We start from the raw sequence: 15,335 nt of genomic DNA on the forward strand, positions 1-15,335 counted from the left end.
TTTGGCAATTGGCAATCAGGATTTGCATAATGCAAATAAATGTGTGTGTTCCCCAGTCCTTGCCAGATGTTGGAATGCACCAGCAAGCAGTCAGTAATGATTTCCTCTGAGCTACACCAGCTTCAGGAAAGAGAAGTGCATTATCAGATGTCTTCTAACGTGCAGGAGTCAGGTGGGCTTGTCTCTGCTGTGAAGTAATTCTGAGTAGAACACTGATCTCTGGAACAGTGTCGTACTTGGGTAGATGTTAGTCTTGGTTTTCCTTTCCCATTGTTACGCTCACATAGTCATTACAAGATACTTAGGAATAATGAATCCCGGGGTGAGGGAGTGAGCTCTGTAGCTGATCTTGTCATTCCGCATCTCCTGGTCCTCCTCTGCCCTCCTGGCACATCGCACTCCCTTGCATGACGCTATGATCTGTGCTCACCAGGTTCTCTCAGGTTGTGTTTGTAGCCAGTCTCAGTGGGACCCGAAGGGAAAAAAACCCACAAAAACCTAAACAAACCCCATGATTAATCCTTTTAACTTCACAGCTGCCTTTCACAACATCCCACTTGCCTTGCAGAATGAGGTTGTAGTCTTCCATGTTTTGTTTCTTAGCATTCTTTTTCAGGTTTGTCCTTTCTTAACACCTGAAAGCTGTCAGCTTTTAATGCAGTCAGAAACTGTGAAGCCAAGTAAACGTGTGTGAAACAGTGTGCAAAACCCTCTGTAATGGTGGAGAAGGGGAGCACCAGCTCGCTGCCAGCCCTCTACCTGAGAGGCACGTTCAGGGTTAGAAATGCCTTATTTTTGCTGTTGGAGGTATTGAGGTAATAACATCAATTGCTTAAGTTATTTTGCTGAGTGCTTCCTGTGAATTCACCTGAGCTCATTTTTGTTGACTTGGTCTTAGTGTAAATAGGCTACGTCAGCATTGCACATGCAGGGAAAGAGCTGGTTCTGGAATTAAAGGCTCACTTACAGGGTTTAGGGTTTTTAAAGAAACCTTATTACCACTTTACTGCTTAGTAGTGGAGAGGATCCAACCTTGAATTCTGATTTGACTCAACTTTCCAGAGGTAGGCTTCAGGTAGTTGAGAGAGGATGGTCTTCACCATGCTGGACTATACCCAGGGCGTAGGTTTTACCTTAATTTAACAATACATTTGAATTTGGCAGAAATGCAACAGTGAATTGATAAGCTCACAAAGCATCTAATTCACTGCACACAGATTTGTTGTTGTGAAACCTCTGTGTGCAGCTCTGTACAGTTGCCTCCATACAAAGAAACTGCCGTAAAACAATTCTCCTACATAGCAAAAAACACAGTTGAGGAGGAGAACTAACTTGTTTATTCTCATATTTAGCAGAGATGAGCGAAGAGGATCTTACGAGTACGCCCCTGATCGTACTTACTACGAGACTGTTCGGACTCCAGGGACGTACCCTGAAGATCCTCGTCGAGAATACCCGGCTCGAGGCCGAGAATTTTACGCGGAGTGGGATCCCTACCAAGGAGACTACTATGACCCACGCTACTACGACGACCCACGCGAGTACAGGGATTACAGGGGCGATCCTTACGAGCAGGACATAAGGGAGTACAGTTACAGGCAACGGGAGAGAGAGCGGGAGAGGGAACGGTTTGAATCCGATCGGGACAGAGACCACGAACGGAGACCCATTGAGCGGAGCCAGAGCCCGACGCACTCCCGGCGCCCGCAGAGCCCCGGAGCATCCCCGTCACAGTCGGAGCGGCTGCAGAGCGATTCCGAGAGGAGGATTTACAGCAGGTCATCGGATCGCAGCGGCAGCTGCAGCTCTCTGTCCCCTCCGCGATACGACAAACTCGACAAAGCCCGCATGGAACGTTACACAAAAAACGAGAAGGCGGAGAAGGAGCGCGTGTTCGAGCAGGAGAGGGTGGACAAGGAGAAACGGCTGGTGAGGAAGGAGAAGCCGGAAAAACTGGAAAAGGAAAAGACTGATAAGCAAAAACGGAAAGCAAAAATCCATTCGCCCAGCTCTCAGTCTTCCGAAACAGATCAGGAGAATGAGAGAGAGCCCAGCCCTGAAAAACTGAAGGGTAACAGTAAACAGAGTAAAGAGAGAGGTGACAAAGAAGGGACAGCTAAAAACCGCCTGGAACTAATGCCCTGCGTCGTGTTGACCCGAGTAAAAGAAAAGGAAGGGAAGGTTATTGATCAGCCTGCTCTGGAGAAACTGAGAGCAAAGCTTGACAATGACACTATGAAATCCCCGCTTCTTGAGCAGAAAACACAGACATCTCAAGCTGAGCAAACCAAGTCTGATCAGTCTAAACTGGAACCTGCCAGAACCAAGGTACAAAAAGAGAAAGCCCTTGCCAGTCATGTAGAAGTTGTGGATAAGGAGGGAAAACTGAAACCTAAAAAGCACTTGAAGGCAGAGCAAACTTCTGAGGGGGCCAATGCGGTGGATTTAGACAAGTTGGAGGCTCGTAAAAGGCGTTTTGCTGATGCGAATCCGAAGCCTGACAGGCAAAAACTGGAAGCAAAAAGAAGCAGCCAAGATGAGGAAGATGCACGCATGGTTTTGAAGAAACAGCTTGACGCAACAGCTTCATCTAGAGAAGCGACCATGTTAAGGGAAGGAGAATTGGAGAGAAAACCACTGAGGAAGGAGATGCTTAAAAGGGAATCTAAAAAACTCAAACTGGAAAGACTTATTCCTGTTACCAGCCCCAAAGAAATACAGGAGACTCTTAATGTTGGTGGGATCGGCATGCGTCCCACCCTGGATCTGCAGGCGAGGCTCATGGAGGCAGCTGATGAACCAGCAGAGGTTCAGGAGCTCTCTGCTAAAAAACTGAACCCAGTAAAACCGCAGCATAAGCAGGTACAGCTCCTAGATGATCAAGGAGCAGAGAGAGAGGACACAAGGAAAAATTACTCCAGTCTTCCTGAAGACACACCTGACCATAAACTTGGCCAAGAGAAACCTCAGTCGACTGATACGGAGGAGAAAATCGGCATTGACATCGACCACACACAGAGCTACAGGAAACAAATGGAGCAGAGTCGCAGGTTGAAACAGCAGCTGGAAATGGAGATCGCCAAGTCCGAGAAGTTCGGCAGTCCAAAGAAAGATGTGGATGAATATGAAAGACGGAGCTTGGTCCATGAGGTGGGAAAACCACCGCAAGACGTCACCGATGACTCTCCACCAAGTAAAAGGAAAAAGACTGACCAGTTTGACTTCGAAATCAGCACTAAAAGAGAGAGGAACTACAGAAGTTCTCGTCAGGTGAGTGAGGACTCTGAGAGGACATCCTGTTCTCCTAGCATCAGGCACTTCCCTTTCCATGAAGATGACGACACACTCGATTCTCCGAGGCTAATGCCATTGAAGGAAACCAAAGAGTCACCCAAAATAGAAGAAAAGGGTCTTTCATACTCCAACATGACTGTGAGGGAGGACTCGCTGAAATTCAATCCTTATGATTCCAGCAGAAGGGAGCAGATGGCAGAAATGGCTAAAATAAAACTCTCTGTACTGAGTTCTGAAGAGGACTCGAGTAGGTGGGAAACACAAGTGAAGCAGGAGCCTGGGAGAGTCGATATCAGCTTTCCAAGCAGCATCGTCAAGAGAGACAGCATACGCAAGCGCTCCGTCCGCGACCTGGAGCCTGGGGAGGTGCCTTCAGATTCAGATGATGACAATGAAAACAAGTCCCATTCCCCAAAAGCCTCGTCCTTGTTAGAGAGTTCCAGGTTGTCTTTTTTATTAAGGGACAGAGAAGAGAAGTTACGTGAAAGAGAGGAGAGACTGTCAAGTTCTTTAGAAAGAAACAAATTTTACTCTTTTGCATTGGACAAGACAATCACACCAGACACCAAGGCCTTGCTTGAAAGAGCTAAATCGCTGTCTTCCTCCAGAGAAGAAAACTGGTCCTTTCTAGATTGGGATTCAAGATTTGCTAGTTTTCGAAACAATAAAGACAAAGAGAAGGTTGACTCTGCTCCCAGACCTATTCCATCTTGGTATATGAAAAAGAAAAAGATCAGGACTGATTCAGAAGGTGGAAAACTGGATGATAAGAAGGAAGATCATAAAGAGGAGGAGCAAGAGAGACAGGAACTGTTTGCTTCTCGTTTTTTGCATAGTTCAATCTTTGAACAGGACTCCAAACGCCTGCAGCACCTAGAGAGAAAAGATGATGATCTCGACTTCATCTCTGGTAGATTGTATGGGAGACAGTCCTCCTCAGATGGGACCAACAGCACGGCTGACCTGGTGCAAGAGCCAGTGGTTCTCTTCCACAGTAGATTTATTGAACTGACACGAATGCAGCAGAAAGAAAAAGAGAAAGACCAGAAACCAAAAGAAGTGGAAAAACAGGAAGATAAAGAAAACCGGCCAAAAACACCAGACACTGTTCCGGATAGTAAAGAACCAGAACATAAAACTCCCTCAGTGGTCAGTCCCTCTTCAGTCACTGTCCTGCCACAGGAACCAGCACCACTTGCTTCTGAGAAGGTAGTGAATGAAAAGGTAGTGGTGGAAACACCTTCTGTAAAAGAAGAAAAAGCTTCTGAACCTGCTTCTGCAGCAGAGGAGCAGAAACCTTTCCCTGAACTTGCTGCTCCTGTCAAAATGGAACCACTCGAGCAAACAGAGCCCCTACCAGTCGTAGAAGCCAGTAAAGAAGTTGTTGCTACAACCCTGACACCGGAGGAAGACGCTGTGGCAACAGAGCACCCTTCATACTTGGATACCAAGCCTCCTACCCCTGGATCTTCCTATTCCCAAGCAGACAGTGTAGATCCAGAACCTGAAGCTGCCCAGTTAATTCCACCTCCACCCAAGCTGGTTCCAAAGTCCGAGGAAGCTGCTGAATCTAAAGAAGAAAATCCTCCACCTTCCGCCAATGCTGATGCTGGTGTGAGTCAGAAGGTGGAGGTGGCTGCCGAGGTCCTGCCGCCTGTTTCTGACAATGATATGGAAGTGGAAACTCCGGTTGTGGTAAAAGATAAGAAGTCCTACAAGAGTAAACGCTCCAAGACTCCCGTGCAGTCGGCTGCAGCAAATGTCCTGGAGAAGCCCGTCACGAGGAAGAGCGAAAGGATTGACCGTGAAAAGCTCAAGAGGTCGAGCTCTCCTCGGGGGGAGACGCAGAAGCTTTCGGAATTGAAAGTGGAGGCTGAGAAGGTTTCGAGGAATGCTGCTAAATCGCCAAGTTCTGCTGCAGAGCCAGAAAACGTGGAGCCAAGCTTGCCTATAGGCCGGACCAGGCGCAGAAACGTGAGGTCAGTCTATGCTACCACAGGGGACAATGAAGGCCCTTCTCCGGTGAAGGACTCTGTGGAGGTCACTCGATCCACCAGGAAGAGAGGGGAAAAGGAACCGCAGGAAGCAGTGACAACGGTTCCTACCACCCCCAGGAGGGGAAGACCTCCAAAAACTCGCCGTAAGCCGGAGGAAGACATCTCTCCAATAAAGACAGAACCGGTTCAGCAGGAGGTGGAGGAGGCTGATGCTAAAGATGTTGTGGAAGCTCCTAAGCCTGCCGAAGGTTGGAGGTCTCCTAGGTCCCAGAAGCTAACACACAGTCACTCCTCAGCTGCAGCCAGCCAACAGGGGAAGAAGGGGAAGAATGAACCGAAAGCTGATGCAGTGGCTGAATCTGAAGATGCTGCTGAAAGGAGCGGTCAGGAATCCAGTGTTGGTGACAACGGCAATAAAGCAAAAGTGACTGAGAAAGAGCCGGCAGCGAGTGAGCAGAAACGTGACAGGAAAGAACTGGATGTGGAGAAAACCCACCTGGAAATCCCCACGGTTGAGATCATTGAGAAGAAGTCGGCACCAGAAAAGGTTACGAAATCCAAAAGGGGAAGGTACAAAAACACCAAAACCGTTGTAGATAAAGCATCTGTGTGTCTCAAAAACGTGGAAATACGCCTCAACGTGGATGAAGTCAAGGGCGCCTTGCGGCCGACTGAGGACGAGGCAGAGCCGGTGGCGGTGTCACCAGCCAAAATGAAGAGCCCCCCGAAAGAGGACATCTTGGCATCTCATTTTGCTAAGAACGACGTAGAAGATTCATTCCCAGAAACGGAAAAGGAGGTGATCCGAGAAGCCAAGCAGTCCCCCGAAGCTGCCCAGTTGGCAAAACAGATTGAACTGGAGCAGGCTGTGGAGAACATCGCAAAGCTCACCGAAACTCCTCCATCTATAGCTGCCTACAAAGAGCCACCGGCTGATGTGCCTGAAGTTCGTCAGGAGGAGGAGGGAGATAAACCCGCGCATCAGGCCAGTGAAACCGAGCTGGCAGCGGCCATCGGCTCCATCATTAATGATATCTCTGGAGAGACAGAAAGCTTTCCTGCACCCCCGACATACCCTGCTGAATCGGAAGCTGAAATCGCCACCGAGCCCTTGGCGTTGCCGTCCCCTCAGGAGGAGATGGAGCCCGAGACGGATCAGGCAGTGAATAATATCCTAGAAACTGAGGCTGTCATGGAGCCTGCGGTGCAGCCGCTTCCCAGCTCTGCCCCATCCGTGGTAGAAGCAGAGAGCAAGGAGGCTGAAGTCAGCTTCAGCGAATCCTCCAACTCTGCGCAGGAGACAGAGGCCTTGCAGGAGGCTGAAGTTGCTCGGAAGGAAAAGGGCCGTCAGAAAACCACGCGGCAGCGACGCAAAAAGAGCACGGGCAGAAAGGGGGACGCTGCTGAAGTCAACGCCTTTGAGCCGGAGAGGCTGCAGAGCAAGTCCCCCCCTGCCAGCGAGGTCAAGGCAAAGCCAGAAGAAGTCTTGAAGGAGGAAAAGCAAACAAAAGCCGTGGCTCAGGTGCCGGTGGAGCCAAGTGCTTCTGACACAGGCAAGGCTGCAGCTGCTGACATCGTGGCCGCACACGAAGCTGTTGCTGAGAGCAGCACGTCTCCAAAAGCACCAGCTCCAGCTCCTCTGGACCTGGCCTCCCCACCGGTCCCCCTCGAGGAGGGCAGCCAGAGCGGGTTTAAGATACGGTCGCCTATGGAGAACGTGCCCATCACACCACCGAGTGCCCCAAACACCACCCTTGCTGCCGTCCCCTCGGCCGTGGCAGCAGCCAAGCTGCCCACCCCAGTGCCCGCCACCATCGTGCCCCTTCACTCTGGCGCTGCCAAGGTCCCAGAGTGGATGGTGAGGCACGAGGAGCCCCGTGCCCATTCCACGCCTCCGCCTGCTCTCCCGCCGGACACGAAGGCGTCTGATATCGACACAAACTCCAGCACTTTGAGGAAGATCCTCATGGAGCCCAAGTATGTCTCAGCCACGAGCATAACCTCCACGCACGTGACGACAACGCACGCTGAGCCGGTGAGCGCGCCTTGCTTGGAGGAGGCACCTCTCCACCCCGCCATCGAGGCCATAAAGCCGGTTTCGGAGGAGAAGCCAGCAGTTCCCATCACCAACGCCTTGGACCCACCGGTGGCCGAGGCACCCGTGTTTGGTGAGAAGGAGAAGATGAGCACCGTGATTGCTCCCAAAGCCACTTCTGTTATAAGCAGGATGCCCCACAGCATGGATCTGGAGGAGGCTCCCAGGATCACCTTGGTGAAGCAGGCTCCTCAAACCCAGACGTGTCTGGTCAACGCTCCCTCACCGAAATTCAAGCAGAGGCCAAGCACAAATGATAACAGCAGGTTTCACCCGGGGTCCATGTCTATTATCGAGGAGAGGCCTGTAGAGACTGGCTCCAGTCCGGGGCTGCGGGTGAACACCTCGGAAGGTGTAGTGCTTCTGAGTTACTCGGGGCAGAAGACAGAAGGCCCTCAGCGGATTAGTGCCAAGATCAGCCAGATCCCGCCAGCCAGCGCGGTGGATATCGAGTTTCAGCAGTCTGTGTCCAAGTCTCAGATTAAACAGGAACCCGTCACGCCATCTCAGCCGACGCCGAAAGGCTCCCAGACCTCGGCAGGCTACGGGACCGTTTCCACCCATTCTTCTTTGGTACTAGGAACACAAGCTTATAACACGTCACCCGTCATCTCCTCCATTAAACAGGAGAAGTCCGACTCGTCCCACCTTTCTGTCCAGACTCCAGCGTCTCAGCCTGGGAAAGTCCTCACACAGACTGTGAACACTCCACCCGTACTCGTCCATAACCAGATGGTTGTGAACAAAAAACTCTCTGACCCAGCCGCTCTGAAAGTGGAGACCAAGACTCTGCAGCCCTCCAACTTGAGTCCTGGGGTTAGCCCTCACCACCCTTCCCTCTCTGGGAAGATGCATTCGGAAGCGAACCACGTCAGCTCGGGACCCAGCACCCCGACTGACCGGGCCATCTCCCACCTGGGGGTCACCAAACAGGAGCCGCATTCACCGCGTACGAGCGGGCACTCGCCGTCACCGTTCCCCCGCGCTTGTCACCCCGGCAGTACCTCGTCCCCGGCGTTATCCAGCAGCACCCCGGTCATGCTGGCGCCCGGAATTCCCGTTCCCCAGTACATATCCAGCATGCATCCCGAGCAATCTGTTATCATGCCCCCTCACAGCGTAACGCAGACTGTGTCCCTGGGCCATCTGTCCCAAGGCGAGGTGAGGATGAACACCCCTCCTCTCTCCAGCATCCCTTACGGCATCCGCCCGGAAGCGCTCCACTCCCCCCGAGCTGCTCTGCAACCCCAGATAGAGATCAAAACGCAGCGATCCAGCACGCCCCAGCCAGCTCCCATACGAGACATCGTCATGCCTCCTCTGTCCTCTCAGCATCCCCCCGAGGAGGAGATGCACTACCACCACACCACGGTGTGCCGAGGGCCGGCCCCCGTCCAGTCCGACGTGCTGGTGATGCAGCCGGATTACCGCATGCACCCCACGAGCATCAGGCTGGACCAGTACAACGTGCCCCGGGACGTGCGGATGATCATGCACCCGCACATGGCTGCGGTGGGCGAGCACCACTCGGAGACGAGACAATCCCGAACGCCCGAAGGGGCTGTGAAGACTCCTCCTGTCAGTAAAACCCCGCAGCCTGGCAAGGAGACCCCCAAATCCTCAGAAGGGAAGATGGCTCATTCTCCACACAGCGAACCCCGGCTCCTCAGCGTCCCCTCCAGCAGCCAGCTGCCTGGACTGCCCCTGTCGCAGCCGGTGGTGGTACCCCATGGGGTACAGATCATGCACCCCGCGGGGAGCTCCTTCCACGACTACCGGTCCGTGTACGGCGACATGAGGAACTACCACACCGCGGCACAGCTCGGGCACCCGCAGTTCCCCGGCGCCTCGCCCATCGGGCTGCCTTCCCGGAGCATGACCCCGTCTCAGGTGAGAGATGCAAACCTACCTGAAACCTGGAGTGCTTTGAGCTATTAACAGCCCTGCCATGGCCCTGCCTGGCCTCAGGAGCCGGGTTCAGCTCTCTGTGGTTAGTCTCCGTGCCCTGCTCCAGTTTATAGCACAAGAGGAGCCACTTCTGTTTGGAATTGGGATTTGAAAGCTGCTCAGCATTAGAGGAAGCTAAAATAACCCGTTTTCTGGACCACTCTAGGACTCAAACTGGGAGGTGTGAAGCTGCCTACTGGTTTCTAGACATAGAGGTGTTGGGGGAAGAATTGTCAGCATTGAGATAGTGCATAGGTCAGACATCCTTGGGTGGATGCTGTGGCTAAGAATAGGCTCAGGGCAGGATTCAGGGGCTGTGGTTGCAGCTCTCAGGGGTAAGAGTCTGCTGGGGTGGCCTTGGAATGGGGTTGACGCTGTGTTGTGAGACCCAGATTTCTCCACCAGCGATCTGATGGTGTGCTGGCAGCTTTGTCATTGAATTAACAAGTTCTGATATGCCCATTGCCTAAAACCTTGCTTTTCTCCCCACCGCCTGCTTCCCAGGGTCTGTCGGAGGGCGAACACTCGCACCCCAGCCAGCCAGTTCGCAGCAAGACCCCTCAGATCCCTCAGGATCCCAAGGGCCCAGCGGCAGCAGGGCCGGAGCAGAGTCACCACCCCACTGTAAATAGGCATGCAGCGCAGATAGACCCTCACGTCCACCTTCAGAGGGCACAAGGGGACACTGGCCAGACCTCCTACCCCTCGCCTGTGGCCATTTCAATCAAGCAGGAGCTTCCATCACCGCACCAACCCCAGGCTGTTCCCAAGCAATCCATGTTTATCCCCACGACATCCGGTGCTGGGGCGCTGCCGGGGCTGCCCCTCAATCGCCCCGAGCCCCAGTCTGCTCTCAAACAGGAGCCATCTCCTCACCCTGTGTCGCAGAGACCTGTGGATATGGTTCAGCTTCTGACGGTGAGTATCGCTCCGTCCTCTTCTGGCCAGGGAGCCTCGTGCTCCTTGTCCAGGGAGAAAAAATCAGCTTCTCTGTAGCTTGGCCTCTCGTACCAAAACTGACCTCTTGTGTCATAGCAAAGGAGGTGGATATCTGTCAGCTTTCTGGGCTCTTTCTCTCCCTGGTGAATTTTAGCCACGTTTATGAGAGCCTCACAATAAGGCACCGTTAATTGCAGAATCCCAGCCGGGTTTGGGTTGGAAGGGACCTTAAAGCTCATCCAGCTCCAACCCCTGCCACAGGCAGGGACCCCTTCCACTGGAGCAGCTTGCTCCAAGCCCCTGTGTCCAACCTGGCCTTGAGCACTGCCAGGGATGGGGCAGCCACAGCTTCTCTGGGCACCCTGTGCCAGCGCCTCAGCACCCTCACAGGGAAGAGCTTCTGCCTAAGAGCTCAGCTCAGTCTCCCCTCGGGCAGGTTCAAGCCATTCCCCTTGGCCTTGTCCCAAGCCCCTCTCCAGCTTTCCTGCAGCCCCTTTAGGCACTGGAGCTGCTCTCAGGTCTCCCCTTCAGGAGCCTTCTCTTCTCCAGGCTGCCCCAGCCCAGCTCTCTCAGCCTGGCTCCAGAGCAGAGCTGCTCCAGCCCTCGCAGCATCTCCATGGCCTCCTCTGGCCTCGCTCCAGCAGCTCCATGTCCTTTGTCTGTGTTTAATATTCCCTCTCCTCTCTTCCCAGAAATACCCCATTGTCTGGCAGGGCCTCTTGGCTCTGAAGAACGACACGGCCGCCGTTCAGCTCCACTTTGTCTCCGGTAACAACGTCCTGGCTCACCGGTCACTGCCGGCGCCCGAGGGGGGCCCCCCCCTGCGCATCGCCCAGCGCATGCGGCTCGAGGCCTCGCAGCTGGAGGGAGTAGCCCGCAGGATGATGGTGAGGGGCTGGGACGGGTGTCTGGGGACAGGTAAAACCTGTGTGACCGAAACAGGGCTGGTCTTAACCAGCTGGGTAACAAAACTGACAGAAACTTGGGTGTTTGTTGCTTTTGTCACGTTATTTTGGGGGTCTGGTAGGAGGTTGGTGTGATTCCTGCATCCCAGAGAGCGTGTGGTACAGATTGCTACTGCATTGGTACTAAAGGGAGTAGTGGAGGTGGGAAGCCTTTGAAGTCACCCATCCCTCAGCCCTGGAACAAATTCCTGCTGCCTCCAGCAGTCTGAGTAAGGTGGGAAGTGGAATTCAGGGCTGTGGAAACTGGGTTGCAGTCCTTTTCACCATGGGCTGGCCCAGCTGAGCTGTCAGCACGTCTGCTGTAACTTGGTAGGGGTTCAGAGAGAGGATTTTCCACTGTGGATAATGGATGTGTGTCAGGAAGAGGCCCATTCCCAGCAAACATCTGCCTTCATGAGTGCATCTTCTTCCAGGTGGAGAGCGATTACTGCCTGCTGCTGGCCTTGCCTTGCGGCCGAGACCAGGAGGACGTGGTGAATCAGACGGAGTCGCTCAAGGCTGCGTTCATCAGCTACCTGCAGGCCAAGCAGGCTGCAGGAATCATCAACGTGCCCAACCCCGGCTCTAACCAGGTATGGGCAGGGAAAGCCCTGGAATGCTGTAGATAAACTACATTGATAGGTAATGGGATGTATCCAGCCTGGCCGTCTTTGCTTAAGGGTGTAGTTGAGCTGCCTGGTTTGGTGTTAAATCCCCCACATTTACTGTGCTGGCTTCTTACATCACTGGTCAAACCGGCACCAATATAACGGATGTAGTTACTGAAGATGATCCCCCAAAGCCCCCAAATATTTGTTCACTGCTGCTCCAGCCCAAACCAAACCAAGCCCATTTTCCAGCTCTTCTGAAGAGCTCTTTGTTGTTGTATCCTGATTTTTCCAGGATACCTAGGGATTTCTTGCTCTTGGCCACCTAAAGACAAGATGTTGGGTGATGGGGAACATTGACTGCAGGTGTGTTGCTGCATTGAATCAGACTGAATGTGTTCCCTGGGTGCAAACAGCCCAGAACGAGCCGTCAGCGCTGGAATGATTAATGGGAATTTTTCTGCCTTTCCTGATAAAACCAGCCAGGTCTGACATCCCTGGGGTGGAAAATCTCCCTTCCTTTGGAACCACACCGAACAGCATCCCCTTTTGAACACAGCTGTGCCAGTTGAGCCCTTAAACACCCAAACCCCACTCATTTTATCCCCCCTTGCCCGCCCTGATCCCTGTTTTTCCCTCCTCGCAGCCTGCCTACGTTCTGCAGATCTTCCCACCCTGTGAGTTTTCGGAAAGCCACCTCTCCCGCCTGGCCCCGGACCTGCTCGCCAGCATCTCCAACATCTCCCCTCACCTGATGATCGTCATCGCCTCCGTGTGAGCCCTCCGCCGCGCACTGACTCGAGTCGGGTTTGAGTTTTTGAGTCCTTTCTGTTTTCTTTCTTCCAAGGCCCTGCAGCAAAAAAACCCAACCCAACCCCCACAAACCAACCCCGAACGAGCCCCCCAAAACCACCCAGAAAAAAAGAGAATTCCGGTAAAAACACAGAGAAAAAAGCAAGAGAGAAAGGAATGAACCAAGATAATGCTGCCAGATACCAGCCTCCTGCCCTGATCAAACTGTCGCTGGGGAGCTGCTCCCCTGGATGTTTACATATTGCTTTAGCTTATGGACAACGGCTGCGCTCAGCAGGCGCCTGGTTTGGGGTTCCCGTGCCTCCTTTTGGGGAAAAAAAAAAAAGAAAAAGACAAAGGATGGCTTATTTTTTTTAACAAAAAAAAAGGAAAAAAAAAAAAAAAAGAAAATAAAAAAGAACCTGAACTGCCTTTGCACTAAATGAGTGACTCGGACCTTTGCACAGTTGGAGACACGCTGTGACGCTCTGGATGTTCCTGACACACATCGAAACGCGCCGTGGACTTGGAAACCTGGGGCCTTCCGCCGAGATCCGTGGGTCAAGGAGCATTTCACACATCACCCCCTCCGCTTGAGTTGGTTTCAGTTGACTTGATCGCTTGGTTTTCTTTATCCCTTCTTTTCCTCCTCCCCATCCCTGGTTTTCGTTCCGCTCTGGATGTGATCCCTCTCCTGCGCTCGCCTCCCGCTGCAGCGTCTTCTCCTCATCTGGGATGTACAGTTTACACTGCGAAACCCAAGGAAAACCCAACGAAAATGAGAGAATAGACAGAAAAAAACCCTCAAACACAACGCGAAAGGGAGAGATTTTTTTTTGTTTCCTTCCCGGTGGGATATGCAGAACTCAGTGGGTGTGTGTATATATAAATATATATATAATATATATAAATATATATAATACTGACTTTAAAAAAAAGACGGAAAAAAACAAAAAAAGGAAAAAAAAAGAAAAGAAAAAAAAGAAAATTCAGATTCCCCACGACATACATTTTTTTTTTAATCTGTGCCAAAAAAAGAAAAAAAAAGAGAAAACGACAAAAAAAAAAACCACAAAAACAAAAACAAAAAAAGGCAAAAACAAAACAAAAAAAAACGTGTTTTCAGAGGAAAAAAAAAATCTTATTTTCATACTCAGACTTTGTATCGTCACCCATTTGTAAGTGCTTCATTTAACCACCCCCGCCTCATCCGCTGTGGAAGTGTTTTACACTTGTACAAAGACTTCCCCCCCTTCCCCCCCAATAACACTTTATTAATTTATGGAACTGGTTTCTTTTTTCCCCGGTTTTGTTTTATTTTTTGTTTGTTTCTGTTGGTTTTTTTTGTTGTTTTTTTTTTTTTTGTTGTTGTTGTTTTTTTTTCCCCCTCCAGTTTTGTTTTGTGTGTCCATTGGATTACAAACTTTATTAAAAAATACAAAACACTCGGCGCCCCTTTGTGCTCCCTGGGCCGCGGCGGGGTTGGGTTTGGAACCATCGGAGGCATTGGGAGCGGCATCACCCAAATCTCTTGATTTTTCCCCAGAAATGGGGCTTGGAAACCAAAAGTTGCCATTTTTTTCCCTCCCACTTTTAATATCACAATGACTCAAAATGCCACCTTCTTGCTTTAAAGCACCAGCGTTAAACCCAAGCAGCAGGATTCACCTTTTTCACTGGTTTTACACCCAAAACCAACGCTGGGCTCTGGTTTGGGAATGGTGCGATGCTGGGAGCCACTGAGCCCCTCAGTTCATTGGTGTTGCTGGTGCAAATGGGTTAAAATCGAGCAGATTTGGTAAAAAGTGAGATTGAGGAGAAGATGTGGATGCCCTGGGAGTGGTTAAATGGGGGGGGACCCTCGTCCCCCTCCTGTGTTGGTGTCTGGGGGGGTCCGTGCTGGCTCCAGCCACAGCCTTTGTGCCTTTTGCCCCCCTCAGGGCTGGGAATGGGGCTGCTGGCACAGGGGGACATGGGGATGGATGGGGGGGATCCATTTCCAGACTCATCCTGCAGGCACGGACACCCCAAGGGGGGTCCTGGGGGCCCTGGAGGCAGGATCAGGCCTGAGGCCCCCCAGCAGCACCGCCGTGTGAACATGGGCATGGACATGGGCAGTTGGATGTGGAACCACGTGTATGGCTCTGCCATGAAGCCACGAGTGGGCACCCCATGGTCTATGTGGCTGTGCCCCTCCGTGTGCCTGGAGCTGGGATGGGGCCTGAGCACCCTCCCAGAGCCCCGGGGTAGGGATGGACACATGGATTGGAGTCGGGGACAGACGGATGCTTCTATGGATGGGTGGGTGGACAAACCGGCCTCTGCCCGTCAGTCCGTGTGTCTGGAGACAGGGATTGTGAATGGGGCAGAAAAAGTCCAGGTTTTGGGGGTGGAAGAGGGAATTTATGCCAATGGTTTGAGGAGGTGACTGCATGCACATGGGTCTGTCTGTCTGGTGGCACATACAGGTATGCATGTATCCAGCGGGATGTGCAATTGTCCGTCTGTCTGCCTGGTCCAGCCGGTGAGCAACCACCCCCGTGTCCAACTGAACACGCTCCTGTCCGTCTGTCCAGCTGGATCCAACCATCCATACAGTCTGTTGGGCCCTGCAGCAACCCATGGTTCTAGTTGAACATGGCACAGACCTCTGTGCATCCACTCATCCATGTGTCCGTGTGTCCAGCTGGCTGGGGCTCTGCCTGTACATCCTTCTGGC

At 52.3% G+C, this 15,335-nt stretch overlaps 1 protein-coding gene across 4 annotated transcripts in view; it reads left to right on the plus strand.

Moving 5' to 3' along the window:
* SPEN (spen family transcriptional repressor) overlaps positions 1-12,968 on the plus strand; it is a 66,954-nt gene extending 53,986 nt beyond the window's left edge. For 2 of the 4 annotated variants that reach the window (XM_061379510.1, XM_061379513.1), the window contains 5 exons: positions 1,353-9,276; positions 9,838-10,251; positions 10,965-11,159; positions 11,651-11,809; positions 12,471-12,968. In XM_061379510.1, coding sequence (XP_061235494.1) covers positions 1,353-9,276; positions 9,838-10,251; positions 10,965-11,159; positions 11,651-11,809; positions 12,471-12,602 — 8,824 coding nt within the window. In that variant the 3' untranslated portion in view covers positions 12,603-12,968. The remainder of the gene's footprint in view (positions 1-1,352; positions 9,277-9,837; positions 10,252-10,964; positions 11,160-11,650; positions 11,810-12,470) is intronic. The other 2 variants (XM_061379512.1, XM_061379514.1) reach the window with 1 other exon arrangement.
* Positions 12,969-15,335: the final 2,367 nt, after the last annotated feature.

Source organism: Neopsephotus bourkii, unplaced genomic scaffold (genome assembly GCF_033783945.1).
Source record: "Neopsephotus bourkii isolate Nb327-2 ecotype Australia unplaced genomic scaffold, CSIRO-AGI_Nbou_v1 NB_1778, whole genome shotgun sequence".
Lineage (NCBI taxonomy): Eukaryota > Metazoa > Chordata > Aves > Psittaciformes > Psittacidae > Neopsephotus > Neopsephotus bourkii.